At 50.6% G+C, this 14,689-nt stretch overlaps 5 protein-coding genes across 5 annotated transcripts; 3 read left to right on the top strand and 2 right to left on the bottom strand.

Annotated features, from left to right (window-relative positions):
- Nucleotides 1-777: 777 nt before the first annotated feature.
- N7481_007895 (Ras family protein) lies at nt 778-1,756 on the top strand (the record flags this gene model as incomplete). The annotated part of the gene is made up of 4 exons (XM_057267114.1): nt 778-789; nt 978-1,092; nt 1,170-1,445; nt 1,560-1,756. Coding segments are annotated over 4 exons (600 nt in total), but the record flags the coding sequence as incomplete, so codon positions are not given.
- Nucleotides 1,757-3,119: 1,363 nt separating this feature from the next.
- On the bottom strand, nt 3,120-4,183 carry N7481_007894 (uncharacterized protein; the record flags this gene model as incomplete). The annotated part of the gene is made up of 5 exons (XM_057267113.1): nt 3,120-3,579; nt 3,676-3,728; nt 3,803-3,856; nt 3,977-4,052; nt 4,116-4,183. 5 exons carry the CDS (start codon nt 4,181-4,183, stop codon nt 3,120-3,122), a joined length of 711 nt encoding a protein of 236 aa, XP_057121314.1.
- Nucleotides 4,184-4,647: 464 nt separating this feature from the next.
- Nucleotides 4,648-5,810, bottom strand: N7481_007893 (flavin adenine dinucleotide pyrophosphatase; the record flags this gene model as incomplete). Its single annotated transcript, XM_057267112.1, has 3 exons — nt 4,648-5,281; nt 5,389-5,555; nt 5,619-5,810. 3 exons carry the CDS (start codon nt 5,808-5,810, stop codon nt 4,648-4,650), a joined length of 993 nt encoding a protein of 330 aa, XP_057121313.1.
- Nucleotides 5,811-6,069: 259 nt separating this feature from the next.
- Nucleotides 6,070-6,795, top strand: N7481_007892 (GMF family protein; the record flags this gene model as incomplete). Its single annotated transcript, XM_057267111.1, has 4 exons — nt 6,070-6,072; nt 6,147-6,246; nt 6,391-6,521; nt 6,604-6,795. 4 exons carry the CDS (start codon nt 6,070-6,072, stop codon nt 6,793-6,795), a joined length of 426 nt encoding a protein of 141 aa, XP_057121312.1.
- A 5,298-nt stretch (nt 6,796-12,093) lies between these two features.
- Nucleotides 12,094-13,337, top strand: N7481_007891 (uncharacterized protein; the record flags this gene model as incomplete). Its single annotated transcript, XM_057267110.1, has 3 exons — nt 12,094-12,299; nt 12,394-13,179; nt 13,244-13,337. Coding segments are annotated over 3 exons (1,086 nt in total), but the record flags the coding sequence as incomplete, so codon positions are not given.
- Between the last annotated feature and the right edge of the window lie 1,352 nt (nt 13,338-14,689).

Below are 14,689 nucleotides of genomic sequence, written 5' to 3'. Positions count from 1 at the left end.
TATCGTACTCGTAGAAGGGAGCCCTGGAGTCAAACTACTGTACGACTCTCTGGTAATCAACTAAGCCAGCCAGCCAAGACATTTATATGATGGAAGGAGCCACAGTTGGTCAAGGAGATTAAAACGAACCAGACTAGACCGAAAAGAAAGGCAATAGATGAAATGAAATGAACTCCCAAGTTCAAGTTCCCAATCCCAAGTTCCTAGTAAGTTCCGCAGTACCAACCGCCATCCCCCTGAATCGCCAGTTATCTTCAGCATAGCATAGCATAGTAGCATTAGCATTAGCAACAGCATCAGCACCAGCACCAGCACCTTTACTTTTTAATATTGCTATTTCCATTCCTCCTAGGGAGACAAGTACAAATAATTCTCATCTGATTCACTACTACACAGCACTACACTACTACTCCACTCCACACCAGTCCAAGTCCAGCCTTTCCCTTTCTTTTCTCTTCCCGCCTTGAGAACCTCCTGATTTCCCCTTCCAAAGGTTCCCCCTAAAAACACCCACTGCACCTTGGTTTACCTTGTATTCTCCCCGAGGTTTTTTATCTTTATTTTTGCATATTTAATATTTATATTTATTTGGGGTTTTCTTCTTTATTCCAACCCCCCCTCAACCCGTGGTGAACCTTGGTCCTCTCGCCGCTCTCCTCTCGCATAATTTGATCGGCCCCTTCGATCTGATCTTCCCTTTTCCCGACAATCTTCCTTTCTCCCCCCCCCCCCTGTCGCCTCTCCCCGACCTTTTATCACCATAATTCTTCTTCCAAAATGGCTTCCAAGGTAAGCTCAATCTTGTTCCTGTTCCTGTCACTATTATGATATCTCGTCGGTTTCCTTCCCAGGACCTGCTGCCTCTGCCTCCTCCGCCTCCTCCGCCCCCCCTCAGTTCCCATCCCATGCGAACCAACCAGACCTCCCCCAATGCTTGATAATCCATTCGCTAACCACGCCCTGCTTCCCATCTACAGTTCCTACGAGAGTACAAGCTAGTCGTCGTCGGCGGTGGTGGTGTCGGTAAATCATGCTTGACCATCCAGCTGATCCAGAGCCATTTCGTGGACGAGTACGACCCAACAATTGAAGGTGAGCCGCTGAGCCCAGCCCTGTCCAACACCCTCCATCGAGTCCCCAATCGCTCACCGAGTTCCCTACCCTTCCAGATTCCTACCGCAAGCAATGCGTGATCGACGATGAGGTTGCTCTGTTGGACGTCCTCGACACTGCCGGCCAGGAGGAGTACTCCGCGATGCGAGAACAGTATATGCGAACCGGCGAGGGCTTCCTGCTCATCTACTCCATCACCTCGCGTCAATCATTCGAAGAAATCATGACCTTCCAACAGCAAATCCTGCGCGTCAAGGACAAGGACTATTTCCCCATCATCGTCGTCGCTAACAAGTGTGATTTGGAGAAGGAGCGCGTGGTCTCGGAGCAAGGTGCGTTGAATCTCCCCTCTCCCCTTTCCCCCGGTGGGACGTGGATATCCGCGGAGCAAAGCTTTCCTACCATTGGGAGCGAGTCTTGAGATAGCTAACACATTTCCCACACAGAGGGTGAGGCCCTGGCCCGACAATTCGGTTGCAAGTTCATCGAGACCTCCGCCAAGTCCCGCATCAACGTCGAGAACGCCTTCTACGACCTCGTCCGTGAGATCCGCCGCTACAACAAGGATATGGCCTCCTACCCATCCGGCTCGGGCGCTTTCGGTGCTCGCGCCCCTAGAGGGCAAGATGGATGTCAGCGAGCCCGGTGAGAGTGCCGGCTGCTGCTCCAAGTGTGTCATTATGTAAATTTTGACATGCCACGCCCAATCCCTTCGCCTATCGCAAAAGCAATGCAGATTTCCCCCATACGATACGACAGATCATCGAGTACGGGAGAACTTAACATTCGAACGAACGAGTTACAAATAAGAACGGGCTAATGGGAATATTGTGGAATTGACGGGTGTGTGTGTGTGTGTGTGTGTGTGTGTGTGGGATACGTGTGTTACATGTGTTCGTGAAATAATGCATTCAGATTGAGGAGATGATGCGCTGAAGAGTCGAGGGGGGAGGAAGAAGCTTGGAAATTCAACAACGCGCGAGATCACGGATCTGGGAAGGGGAAAATAATCCAACCAACAACAACAAACAACGAAAACAAACGAGGCGAAACAAAAAAAACCACCAAAATATCCCGTGAAAACAAAAAAGCCAACACCCATCCTACCCAACTTCCCTTCCCCAACTCCCCTTCCCCAACTCCCCTTCCCCCCCGACACCCAAAAAAGAAGCTGGTGGTTTGTTCGTCGCTGCCCGGATTTCAATCGCGGGTTTTATTATCTTCCCCCGACGTTTTCTCGCGGAATGACGAGCCAACGTCTTGACTTGACGCCAACCTCGTCTCACGAATTTTTGATTCCCCTTTTGTTTTTGTCTTTTGTTATCCGTCTGCGGCTCTTAATTCTTTACTTTTTTTTCATTTTCACTTTCCAATTTTCCTTTTTCACTATCTGTTCATCTTATGTTTGCGAAAGAATTGTGTGTCCAGGTCATCATCCCCATTTTGTCTATCATCTTGTTTGTCTCGATTGCGAGACAACATGGCTGTCAATATATTTTCCTCGGAGGGGTTTCTTCCCACCGATGTTTCTGGTGTGTTCTTTTGTCCAATGTCTCGTCGTTCCAGCTCGTATGATATAATACCCATGGATGCCAGATCGAGGCATCATATACTGCACCGTGCAGAAGGTGATACTGGTATATCTGATGAATAAGATTGACCGTGTTGAACATTTCAAAGTTATATTATTAATCTCTGGGCTGATACTATTGTACTAGTACATCATGATGCTTTGCACGCTATCCCGAACTGAAGTCTACTGGAACCTTGGAAACCCTCAGCGATGAGAACACCAACACAGTACAGTCGTTTGCAAGAGCGGAATCAACTTCAAAGCGTGTCTGATATGGGACTCTGAATGTGGGATATATGATGTGGAGCAACTGGCAAGACCTCGACGATAATAAATTGTCAGAAATAAACCGCGAATTGAAACCAGGAAACCCATGAATAGAAACCCCCTTTGAAACTTGAGCTTGAAAAAACCGGCCCGCCCAGGTGTATCCCTAACCACCTTCAGAGCCCTGAAGAACCTCGGCGCTTGCAACTAAGTACCACTGCAATTTTCTTCTTTCCACAGCTCTTCTCATCGCCAGTGTTATCCTCAACGTAAGCTTCCCCAGCAATAGCAGTCTCTGCGTGCTGTTCTCTCTCTCAAGTTCCACACGCTCGCTGGTATAGACAAGGGCACGATCCTCACATCCTCTGAGATATCTTCCGGTAAGGTCCTCGCGCTCCCGGGCATATTTCCAGACACGATCCTCACATGCTCGGGAAAATTCAAGGGCATGCTTTTCACGCACTCGGAGATATTCCATGGTGAGTTTTTCGCGATTCGTTTCGGATTCTTCGTGTAGGCGAGCTCGTTTGGCAGCTCGGGTAACAACCCTTTGGGTCTCTGGTAGATCTTTGTTCTCATCTTCGGCAGTAGCAGAATGGAGAGGCTCGGGAGCTGTTTGGAAGATGCTAAGAAAAGACAGAGAGAAGCCGATTAGCCCAGGAAAATGGGAGAGGAAATTGAAACATCGTGGCAAGATTCGAGGAGAAGCAGCGGGCACTTACTCGTATCCCCAGTGCCATCGTTCAACCTCCAATCCTGCATACTCCCGCATTATCTAGATCAAAGGCTGCCGTAAGAATAAGAACTGGTAAATTCCAAGCCAAGAGTGCTGCAGCGCTTCCCACTCACAATATGAGAACGGTTGATGTGCTTCCGCACCTCGGCGCTGAGGTTTTCCAATTTCTTGGGCCGGTAATTGCAATAGGGGCATCGTATCGCACAGACTGGTATTCTCTAGAGGCACGGGGGGAAATGTCAGTATCTCTTCGGAGTTGAATGATCGAGAGCCGAAACAGAACGTACAATCTGGGCATGGTTTTTCGGCCACCGGTCGAGCGGTACGTGTTCGTTCGGAGGGCAATTGCAGACATTTTCATCTCTGTATAGGTTAGTAGATCCATCCCGGGAGGTAGCAAGAGCTTGGTTATTGAAGGAAACTTACACCCATTCGCGTCTGATTTGGGTTTCCTTTAGCCGGTAGTGTACAGCAGTGGAGGTTTCGGGGTCCATGATGAAACTGCCTTCTTGCCTTGTTAAATGGATGCATGAGTTTGTCTGATGTGGATCAGAGATGACTGACAATGAACGACGTTTTGATGGGAGGCTGGGCTGGCTGCTCCTTTTCCTTCTTTGTACGTGGTTGACTGCTGGATATTCAGAGTAGCCTGGAATGAACAAGCGTAGACAGACAAGATTAGCGATTGGTATTTGAGACAGAGGAAGGTATTGAACAGAAAGAAGTGGTTAGAAGGAACGTGTTGTGGCGGGTTGAAGAGTGAATGGAAGCAGGTGTGTGGTCAAGGCCAACGGTTTGCCCATCCAGGCTCCCCTTCCCTTCCCTTCTCTTCCATTTATGGGAGGAGGACGTTAGATGGCCACTAGCAGGTGATGGTCATGATATATTCACATTTGAAATCTATTGCTGCTCAATGCTGCTCGATTAAACAAGCATGGTATGATACAGATATACAAGCCTACTGGCTATAAACACGATCCTCCTCATCAACAGGATCCAACTCATCCTCCTTCGAAACACGCTTACCCTGCACAGCAGCCTCGACCTCAGCAACCAAAGATTCGAGATACTCCTTGTTCGCACCGACCAGCGTAACGGTGTTACGCTTCTTTCCCCAGCGCGGGTAACTACCGACCTTGATACCATTGGGCTCAACCTTGGCAGCCAGCTCGGTCAAGTACGGCGCAACTGCACTCTCAGGCAAAGGCGTGCTGAAGAGGAAACGGTGGGTGCCCTTGCCCTCTGGGTCAGATAGGCGGTGGATAAGGTGCGGCTTCAGGTGGTCTAGTAGTCGCTCGAAGAGACGCGGCACGCCGGGGAGGATATGTACGTTGCCGTTGACGACGGAAATGGGGACCCATAGATCTTCGGAGACGAAGAGGGCTTGGTTCTCTGCGGGGATGTTCTCGTCAAAGGGCATCTCCACCATGCGCAGCTTAGCTGTAAGGCCTGGGGATGGGGTCTCCCAGTCGAAGTTGGGCTGCATTGGGTGCGGCTTGGAGAGCTTCTTCATGCGCTCGAAGGCGGCCTGGTGTAATTGCAACTTCAAGTTGAAGGCCTTGGCGATCGATGAGTAGGTGATATCATCGTGTCTGTTGGCAGTATTCGGCATTAGTTGGTGTGTAGGTAGATGCGTAGAGGACAAATCGCGATCCAGTTGGGTCAAGGCGAAATGGGTATTGGGTGTAAGGATACTGACGTTGGACCAATGCCTCCGCTGGTGACGACAAAGTCGTAGCGGGCACTCATGCGGCGCACTGCCTCAATTATGTCCTCTTCATCGTCGGGGATGACCTCTACCCTCTTCAGTTGAATGCCGAGACCGAAGCAGAACTTGGCCAGGTAGGGGGAATTGGTATCGATTGTCTGTAGGTGTGGGAAGTGGTCAGCGCAATCGTTCTGCAGGATGCCCCATACGCGATTTCTTACCTTTCCACCGAGCACCTCATCGCCGATGATGAGGGCTGCCGCGGTGTGTATGGGCTTGGTGAAATTCAGGGCGGCTGATGTCATAGCGGGCGGAGTTGCGGGCGAAGCCAGCGGAGAAAGAGCTGGGATGGTCGGACGAGAGGGACTGAAGGACGGGAGGTGCTGTTTCAGTAGGTTTAAACGGTTCAGCATGGAGAGGGTCTTTAAGGCAAGCTGGAGTGGCGATTGATGAAGGGCGGAGATGGAATGGAGAAGGAAGTGGGGGAGGAGGGGAACTGAACAAGGGGAAATCACTCCGCCCGCATTTTCATCCTCCTGCGCATCTTCCTCACATCTTTCCACCTTGGTGATTCCTGGCACAGAGCTATTCGATTGCGATATTTATTGAGAGCCGGACTTGTTGGTGTTGCGCATTCCATCAGATCTATATTTCCTCCATCATATCTTCAAAATGGTAAGCCTTCTGAACCCCGCGCCGCGCGTGGGCATCTGAGCCAGATCAAGACAGCTAACGCCCTCCTCCCCCAGACTGATTCCCGGTTATACTCCTTCTCCCCGGAGACAAAGGAGCAGCTGCGCAAGTTCCGTCTCACCACCTCTCGCGCAAAGGATGCGCAAGCTAGAATCTGTACGACCTCGTGATCTCCTTCCTAAAGCCTACCTCCACCTCCAACCCGTTTACCTCAGATATATCACGTCATCCATGGATTTTATCAACTTGAATCACCATCTCAAATCCCGCAACAGAATAGTCGCTGATTTGACCCTGCAGATATCATCGATGCGAAGAATCAGGAAATCCGCGCACAGGATGACGAAGTCTACACCAATATGGAGGACCTTGCCGATGACCTCCCTGAATCATCGCCTCGCTTCATTCTCCTCAGCCACCCCTTGACATTGGTGAGTCTGTCACAGTCACAGTCACAGTCACAGTATACCCTGCCTGTTATGGTCCACTGGCTAATATAAAAATGTTTTGTAGGGAGATGGCCGTGTTTCTGTCCCTTACGTCATGCTCTACTACATGCCTGTGAACTGCAACCCATCCCAACGAATGATGTACGCCGGAGCCGTGGAGTTGATGCGCAATACCGCAGAGGTCAACCGAGTCATCGAAGTTCACGAGGACGAGGATATTATTTCCATCAAGTCCCAGCTGGGCGGTACCGACTAGATATATGAAGTGAGATGCAAGGCGTTTATGACCCGCCGAAGAGTTGATCATCCTGATCGGCCATTGCCCATCAAGGATCTCTGAGCGAGAGCGAGAGCGAAGGAATTGGAGTCTTTCATACATATAGAGCAAGGCGTTGGGTGAGGCCAGTTACCGTGACTGCGTCACCGGATCATATGACATGTCGACCACAACCAGAAACTTTTTGATTTGATATACATATTTGAAATCATCATCGCGGGGGTAGCGTGGAGAAAAGTCCGATTCCGGGAATTGGATTAACTGCTGTCAACGGCATCGGCTCATGATGGGCGTTGAACTGCGTGATACATCACAAATGATTTGCAACGGCGCGGCCTGCAGCCCCCTCCTCGAGGAGACACTATCGAGTCTAGTAACGGACTTGACAGCCCCGTTTTGGTTTTGGGGGGGATTTATTTGCTTGAATGGGGGTTTGCGGTGTCTTGATTTCATGCACGATCACACTAGTTCGCGAACATGATCATCACCATGCGGCAGTATGGTTCGGAGGGCCCGTTAATCATCGCTGAGAGACTCTTGCCCCATTGGGAGGTATCGTGTACGAGTATTTGGTAGTTCATTTGTTGTAGCTTCTCCATTTCGACTGGTTCGGTTCAGCTCTGAATCTTTCAGCTGAAGTTTCTTACCTCGATTTGTATATAGTAGAACCTTCAAGGCTTGGTCCAGCGAATCGTGACTGACATCGCATCACTCCTATTCAGGGCCTGACCTGCAATTCAGCCACCACTGGCACTGGCAGTTGGACAGGACGGCTGATCGACAGAGCTTCCTCGCTTGCACCCAGATTTAATATCCTGGAGCGCTTGTCGATCCTCAGATACGCCCTTTCCCAGTTTCTCCATTCTCGAGATTCAGAATGGAGGGAGGGACTTCACTCATTGGCTCTAAGCCGGTCAGGTCGCTGACTCCTCAGAAGCAACCATCCATCCTCGTAAACTTTGATCCCACTAGTTCCCCCTCCCCATTCTTTGGTCCCGGGAGGAGAGAGGGGGAGGTTCAGCTGCCTATCTCTGTCTCTTATTCGTATCATCGGGGCAAGTCGTTCATTTGTGGATGGGATTCCTGGAGAGAGAGACACGGACATCGCCGGCGACGAGTGAAACTGTTTAAAACTGGTGTGCCCCGGCCCCCTTCGTCTGAGAGGAGGGGAGAGGCTCTGGAGGGACCAGTGATAGGACATGCCGATGCTTACTCCCCCATACCCCCTCGTATGTGTTCGCATTTGCCTTTCCATACGGAACGCGAACCCAGCAATTACAATGCAGGTGAGCACTCTATCTTCAAATCGGGAACCAGCCAGCCTCAAGCAGGCTTATTTTTGGCGCGTGGCGACTGAGTACGACTATGCAGTGGCTTGGTGCCACGATGAAGTGCCACATATGTAGTAGTTGCGACAGGTGTACACAGTAAATGTAGAATTGACTTCTGTACGCAGTACAGGGGCAGGATATTTTGTTTACTCGTACTTCGTAAGTAGTACATACGGTTTCTGACGAAATGGAACGGAAAGAGTACAGAGTACAGTAGGGCCTCAGTGCCGAGAGTTGGGGGCCAGGCTATTATGTCTTACAGAACAGCATAAGCGAAGATACTTGTGTACATTACTCGGTCGTAATATAGTATGAAGTACAATTGATTGACCGAGCTGAAATTAAAAGCAAGCAGCGATTGAGTTTTGCGACTCTGGTCAGAAGGATCGAGGTTCCATTGAAATGGATGTGATGAAAGTAGATCCATGATGCAGCCGGTTATACTCCGGAACAAGGATGTCAAGACAATGACAGTGAGTATGACACTGACAGCATGGTCCGATTGAACCCTGCACGGGTGGTACGTTTCTGAAGATTCTTGCCCAGGTGATTATTACTCCATCCCGAGTATTGAGTACGATACGAGTAGGTAGGCCGATATTAAATCCTGGATAGTACGGAAATAGCGCCCGACAACGGTCAACGTCTAACGTCAGTGAACTTTGATGGTTTGATGGGCTTGACGTGGGCGCTGGTATGAGATTGGTACAGATGCACTTCCATACTATACTCCAGTACATCTCCGTATATCTCATACGAATTAGGATTGGGGGGTTTGTAGGGTTTGTACCGGCTTGTACCACCTCGAACGCCCCCCCCTTCTCCACCAAACTCACCCAAAATCACCCAATCCACCCAGAATCCAGCGAAACTCTGCTTCCGACGACCCGCCCCCAGCCGGGCAATGAGCGACAGGCACGAGGCCCACCCATGAGCAACTCAGACCATCTGAGAGCGGGCACTGAGCCCATCTGAGCCCATCTGAGCGAGGCAGGCCAGAACCGACCCACGGGACCCGACGATCCTGTACGAGGACGTGGAGCCAGGCTCAGGAGGCGGAACAATGAAGGGAGGGGGGGGGAGGGAGACAGGAGAGAGGTGGAGGATCCGACACTCTGGCAAGAGCATTGACCAGCACAGCCGAGAACGAACTGTCCTGCCAAACACCGTGGCCTTTCTCTTTTGCTCTGTCTCCCTCTCTCTCGATCCAGTTTATTTGTTTACAATTTCCCAGGGGCTCGGGTCAGCCTCGCATGGCGGTGTGCGGAGACAAGCTTGTGACTGGATGAACTGGGGGAACTGGATCCAAAGCCCTCGCTTCGGTCAGCTCCCAAGAATATCCTCCGACCTTTTCCAGGTACGGAGTAACTTAAGTGTACTGTACAGAGCTAAGAGTAGTACTTGCGTGAGTACCTACAGAATGGGAGGTACGGAGTACATCGGACGTCATATCTTGGGTAAAGTGTTTCGCCACGCGCGGACGCAGGCCCATCCCGCAGACCTCTCGGCCGTTTTCCTTCCTTCTGGCTATATACGAAGAGGGGGGAAAGCAGGCTAAGGAGAGTACGACGCTGCAGAGAGTTCCACATTTTCCCGCTATTTAGAGACCAGGGGGCGTGGTGGTAGTGAGGGTGTTAGAGGCGAGATTTTAGCCAAAGTGCCACTGTCATCCCCGATCTTCCCAACTGCCCATGCCCACTTTCCATTCTTCCCCCCCAAGTCAAAGCTTAGATTAGGGGAGACCAGATGCAGTATCAGTCCGAGCAGATCCGAAAGGTCCAGTCCGCAGAGGCAGCACCTGGTGGAACCGTTGGGCAACGAGGGATGGATTCAATTCGGAATGATCATCGGTCGCAACTGGAGGATTGCGGAAGAGGAGAAGAGAGGAGGCGTTCTTTAGTGTGCAGTAGTGGCTACCGAAGGAGGATAAGTCGGGAGCACAGAAGGCAGAGAGAAAGACAATCGATCCCGCCCCCCAATTTTCCATGGGGTGATCGTGCTGGAATCGTGCCAAAATGCAGGGTACGGAGTATGTACTTGGACTCTTTTTTTGCTTTTTGGCCGACATCGTTGTCATCCTTCTGGTGTTCACCGCTAGCCCTCACTAGGTTTCACGTGGATCGTGGACGAACTCCTCGCTGCGTCCGTCCGAGTCTTCTATGCATCATGCATGCTGGGCGTTTCGTTTATTTGTTGACACTCGCCCTTTCGTGCTTTTGTATCCGTACTTTGTAGAGTTGTGTTGTGTTGTCTTCTTCTAACTCTTTCCTTATTTGATTTTACTACCAATTTTATCTTATTTTTCCCCAACTCTGCTGAAGTGGCGCGGGTGAAATGCACCCGTGGGAGTGGTTTACTTTGCTCTAGACCACGCACTGTCCTCGACAAGCCCTTGTTCATGTTCTGCATTAGAACAATGCCAGGTTCTACTCCGCATCATGGTCGGCCTTGTCTGTCGCATGTGCCAAGTCTGAGATATGACGAGGTCGGGTTAAATATAGAGAGGCGTCCGGAGGACGGACTCGGAGGAGGGTTATTGTCATTTGATATCGGACGGAGACCGAATCATTGGCTATGGGGAGTGGCCTGGAGCCCGCCAGGGTCAGACAGCGGTCGACGCCTCGTGAACAGACAGAGTTTTTGGCAAAGTTAAATGGCAACTTTCGGGGATCCATGAAGAATGGGATTGTTATGGGCTCTGGTGATGGGTTATGGGGCCGATGGAACATAGTTACCAGATAGATACATACACGTACACCATACAGAAGATTGAAGATCTGGAGCTGGCAGGGGAAAAAGAATATTAAGTATCGACAATTGACAATTGATAATCCAAAATTGAAATCAAAAAAGGAAAAAAGAAACATGGGATCGACGAGACGGGAGTGCTCCATCATCCGCTTTCCGTTTCTCTCTCCATAAAGACCAGGCGGGTCCCCCCCTCCTACTCGGCAGGTCGATTCACAGATTCCAGGCAGATCCGAATCATGCAACGGGGCCTGTCACGGCACTCATGCCTCATGCTCTGTTCCACCATGAAATAGGAGTTAAACTGGATGTGGCAACGCAGCCGAGCTAGGCGGGTACATCCGTTTGGTACACCCACCATTAGTGTCAGATACTCAAGATACTGAGATGCTGGACCAGATCATGTTGGAGTACTGTACTCCGTACTGTACTATACTATACTCGTAGTACGAGTATACTACGAGTACGGAGTAGACTAGACTAGACTAGACTTTATGATCATACTATGCTGTACATTGTACTCTGTACTCTGTACACTACTCCGTACCGCACAACGCACAGATGCCAGAGCTCGGGGCTGGTTCCCAGGTAAGCAGTGGGGAAAAGACTAAATGGGCCACGGTATTATACAAACCAATATTATATCATATCAGAGACCCACCTGCCATCCCAAGTATCCAGCGTGCCTGGTCCTCGGTATCCGTACTCTGCCATGCAGATGCACTCTAGTACTCTCGTACTCTAGTATGTACTGTAATTACTTGTACTCAGGATTATCGTGACGCCTAAGAGTTCCAAGGTTACCGTAATTATTCAAGTTCCTAAGTTCCTTTTATTATTCGCGCCCTCCCCAGTCTTTCCTTTTAATCAACTTCAACGGGCCTGGTGTCCTATACTCGATAACTTCGCCTTCGACTTCACCTCCCCCAACCTCCCCTTTTTTCGACACATCACATACACCCTCGACCTGGGGTGTTCCCTGTTCAATCCACATTAGAGTGACCCTTCCCGCTGGGTCTCCCAACTTGCTGGGCTCTCCGGTTCTCTGGCTTGCGGCCTGAAGACCAAACGACCCGCTTCCCATCAGCCTGGTTCTCCCCTCCCCCCCAAACTCGACTTCGACTTAAAACATATTCCATTTCCTTGGAATTTTGGAATGAAGTGATTGTGTGGTTTGCCTTCGATCTGCGACCGAGCATTTGCCATTACATTCCTGCGCCACTCCGATTTGCACGTCAATCGCACTCTCCGCCATGGCTCCGCAAGACCCCGGTCGCCCGAGGACAAGCCCGAAGGCTTGTCCAAGTATATCAAGCGCATGAAAACCGTCCTGCGCCCTCGTTCCGGCTCCAAACGTCAATCCGTTGTCGCTACTCCTGATGTCGCTCAATCTAGCCAGTCCGCGTATGTTGTACCTATTGCGACCAATTTCCCCTCCCCCCCGGTCGCTATACTTCCAGCCACTATAGATCCGATCGCTAACCATCTACCTCTATAGTGCTCCAGCGACTGTCCCTGCCAAAAAGCCAACAGCTGCCCCCGAGCAGCCCGCCATGCTCACCGACTATAGCGTCATGCAGCAGGAAAAGGCGCGCGCCCTTTTCGCCAAATACGGTCTGACTCTCGACCCCGGCGAATGGAAGGCTCCCACGGGCGACGTCGAATTGACCCGGGTCACCAAGCCCATTCGCATGCGAGTCCGCCGAACCTGCCACCGCTGTGAAACCACCTTTGGTCCCGAGAAGGTCTGCGTCAACTGCCAACACCCGCGCTGCACCAAATGTCCCCGCTTCCCACCCGCCAAAGAGAAGACCAAAGGCGAGCGCGAACTGGTCCCCAAGACCAAAATCGGTGAAATCCGCTCTCGCCAGCGCGGCGCTCTCCCTCTTGCACCGCACTTCAAGTATACCGGCAACCCGGATGTTCCTCTCACGATCCCCTCACGCTCGGGCGGCCAGGATCTCGTTCGCAAGGAAGTGGTTCAACGTGTTCGACGCACTTGCCATCTCTGTAAAACAGTCTTTGTCAAGGGTTCCAAGGAGTGCGCTTCTTGCAGCCATATTCGCTGCAAGAGATGTCCACGAGAACCGCCCAAGCTCGACAAGTATCCGGACGGCTATCCTGGCGATGTCGACCCGCCCAAACTGAAACCCGACCGAACGTTCAAGTCGCCACACCGTCGGGTACATTACATTTGTCACGTCTGTGAAACCCAGTATAATCAGGGGGCAATTAATTGTTCGAAATGTGGACAGGCGAAATGTGCCGCCACTATACGAATTCCGTACGTCTTCACCCTTACTGTCTTCTCCCAGTCCGGAAAGAAACCAAAGCTAACCCCGTCGCAGACCCAAGAAAGTCAAACGAGAACCCGACCCAGCTGTACTCGCCAGCGTCGAGGCAAAATTAAAGAGCCTAGCTATCCATGATACCCAGGATTAACGCTTCTGTACAGGGGAATGAATCACCGATTTCGGACCCGTGATAGCCATGTTTCCCATTGTTCATCTTGTGTTTCGTGTTTCCTAGCTGTCGATCTTGATCGACCCTCGATCCTTTTCGTTTCGCTCGTTTCGCGCATGACCATAGCAGATAAAGAGAAGAGATATAAATGTGTCAATTGCAACTCTTGCAAGCAACACTGATTGATTCATCTTTACATAGAGGGTGGAAGTGAAAGTGTATAGAGTTTTCATACCCTTCCTCATAACTCCCCATACTTTTCATTTTCACCTCCGATCGTATGTGATACTACCTCTTCGGAACTGTACCATCGTTCCACGACGGACGGATCTGCAGTGTTCACCATGCGGTGAATATTCCCAACCAGGCGAACGGTCGCGTCCACATTCACATCCATATCCATATTCTTATCTCCACGGAGCCGAAATAGTTGCTTCGGCCGAGAAAAAGCCCAACCACTAAGCCCCGGCTGTCAACGTAAGGCCACTGGCAGACAAGAGTCCAAACCAAACCGAACTAAGCACGATAGATGATCGTCGTACCATTCCACAGTGCGTACTACATACTCCACCTTCTAGTCCACCTTCTAGAGCAGTACATACCGCCGGTCTCCGACTCCGACTCCATCCTAGGTATGGGAGCAGGGTGTATCTAGTGTCCGCTTCGAGACAGGAACTCGTGCCTTCATCTCGGGATGGCTAATCTATGGTGCACGCGATGTGGGGTTGCACCGGGTTGTGTTTCTAGTCCTTCCGTTTAACCTTGAAATGCATGTGGACAACTGGCAGAGTAGGTACAGCCGGGTACTTACTTTACTACGGGGTATGGCATGGGTATCGCTAGAGGAAGGATGTTATATTGCATGGCTGTAGGCATGCATAACTAGCAATGGGTTATAGCTAGTAATAGTGAACTAGTTAAAGTTAGTTATGCAGTTACCTACTCGTAGACTTGATATTAGATTCTCTTCTCGAATATTGACACCAACACGTGGGCATGGTCCTAGTACTACTAGTATGACCTGGCCTGACCTCAGTTTCCGGATAAGCGGAAGTGGATCTACAGATCAATATACAGTATGAGTATGGCCAGACCTGAGTCGCTATTTGCTTTATATAACATCATGATATCGCCTCAAACAGTCCCATGGCCGGAAGACGGAAGACGGAAGTGTTGGACGGAAGGGAGGTGCTTAAACGGTCCGAGCCGAAGTGGGACATCCCCAGCCGTGGACCACTCTTGATTCGTTGAAAGATCCATGGTTATTCCGTACTATGTATACGGAGGAGAGTCCTCTGAATCTATATTCGTACGCAGTACTCCGAGTCTGT

Source organism: Penicillium waksmanii (assembly GCF_028829765.1).
Source record: "Penicillium waksmanii strain IBT 27052 chromosome Unknown utg000007l:1.0-4314555.0:1.0-4317578.0, whole genome shotgun sequence".
Classification (NCBI taxonomy): Eukaryota; Fungi; Ascomycota; class Eurotiomycetes; order Eurotiales; family Aspergillaceae; genus Penicillium; species Penicillium waksmanii.
Note: the sequence above shows the minus strand (reverse complement) of the source record. Positions and strands in the feature narration are given on the sequence as shown.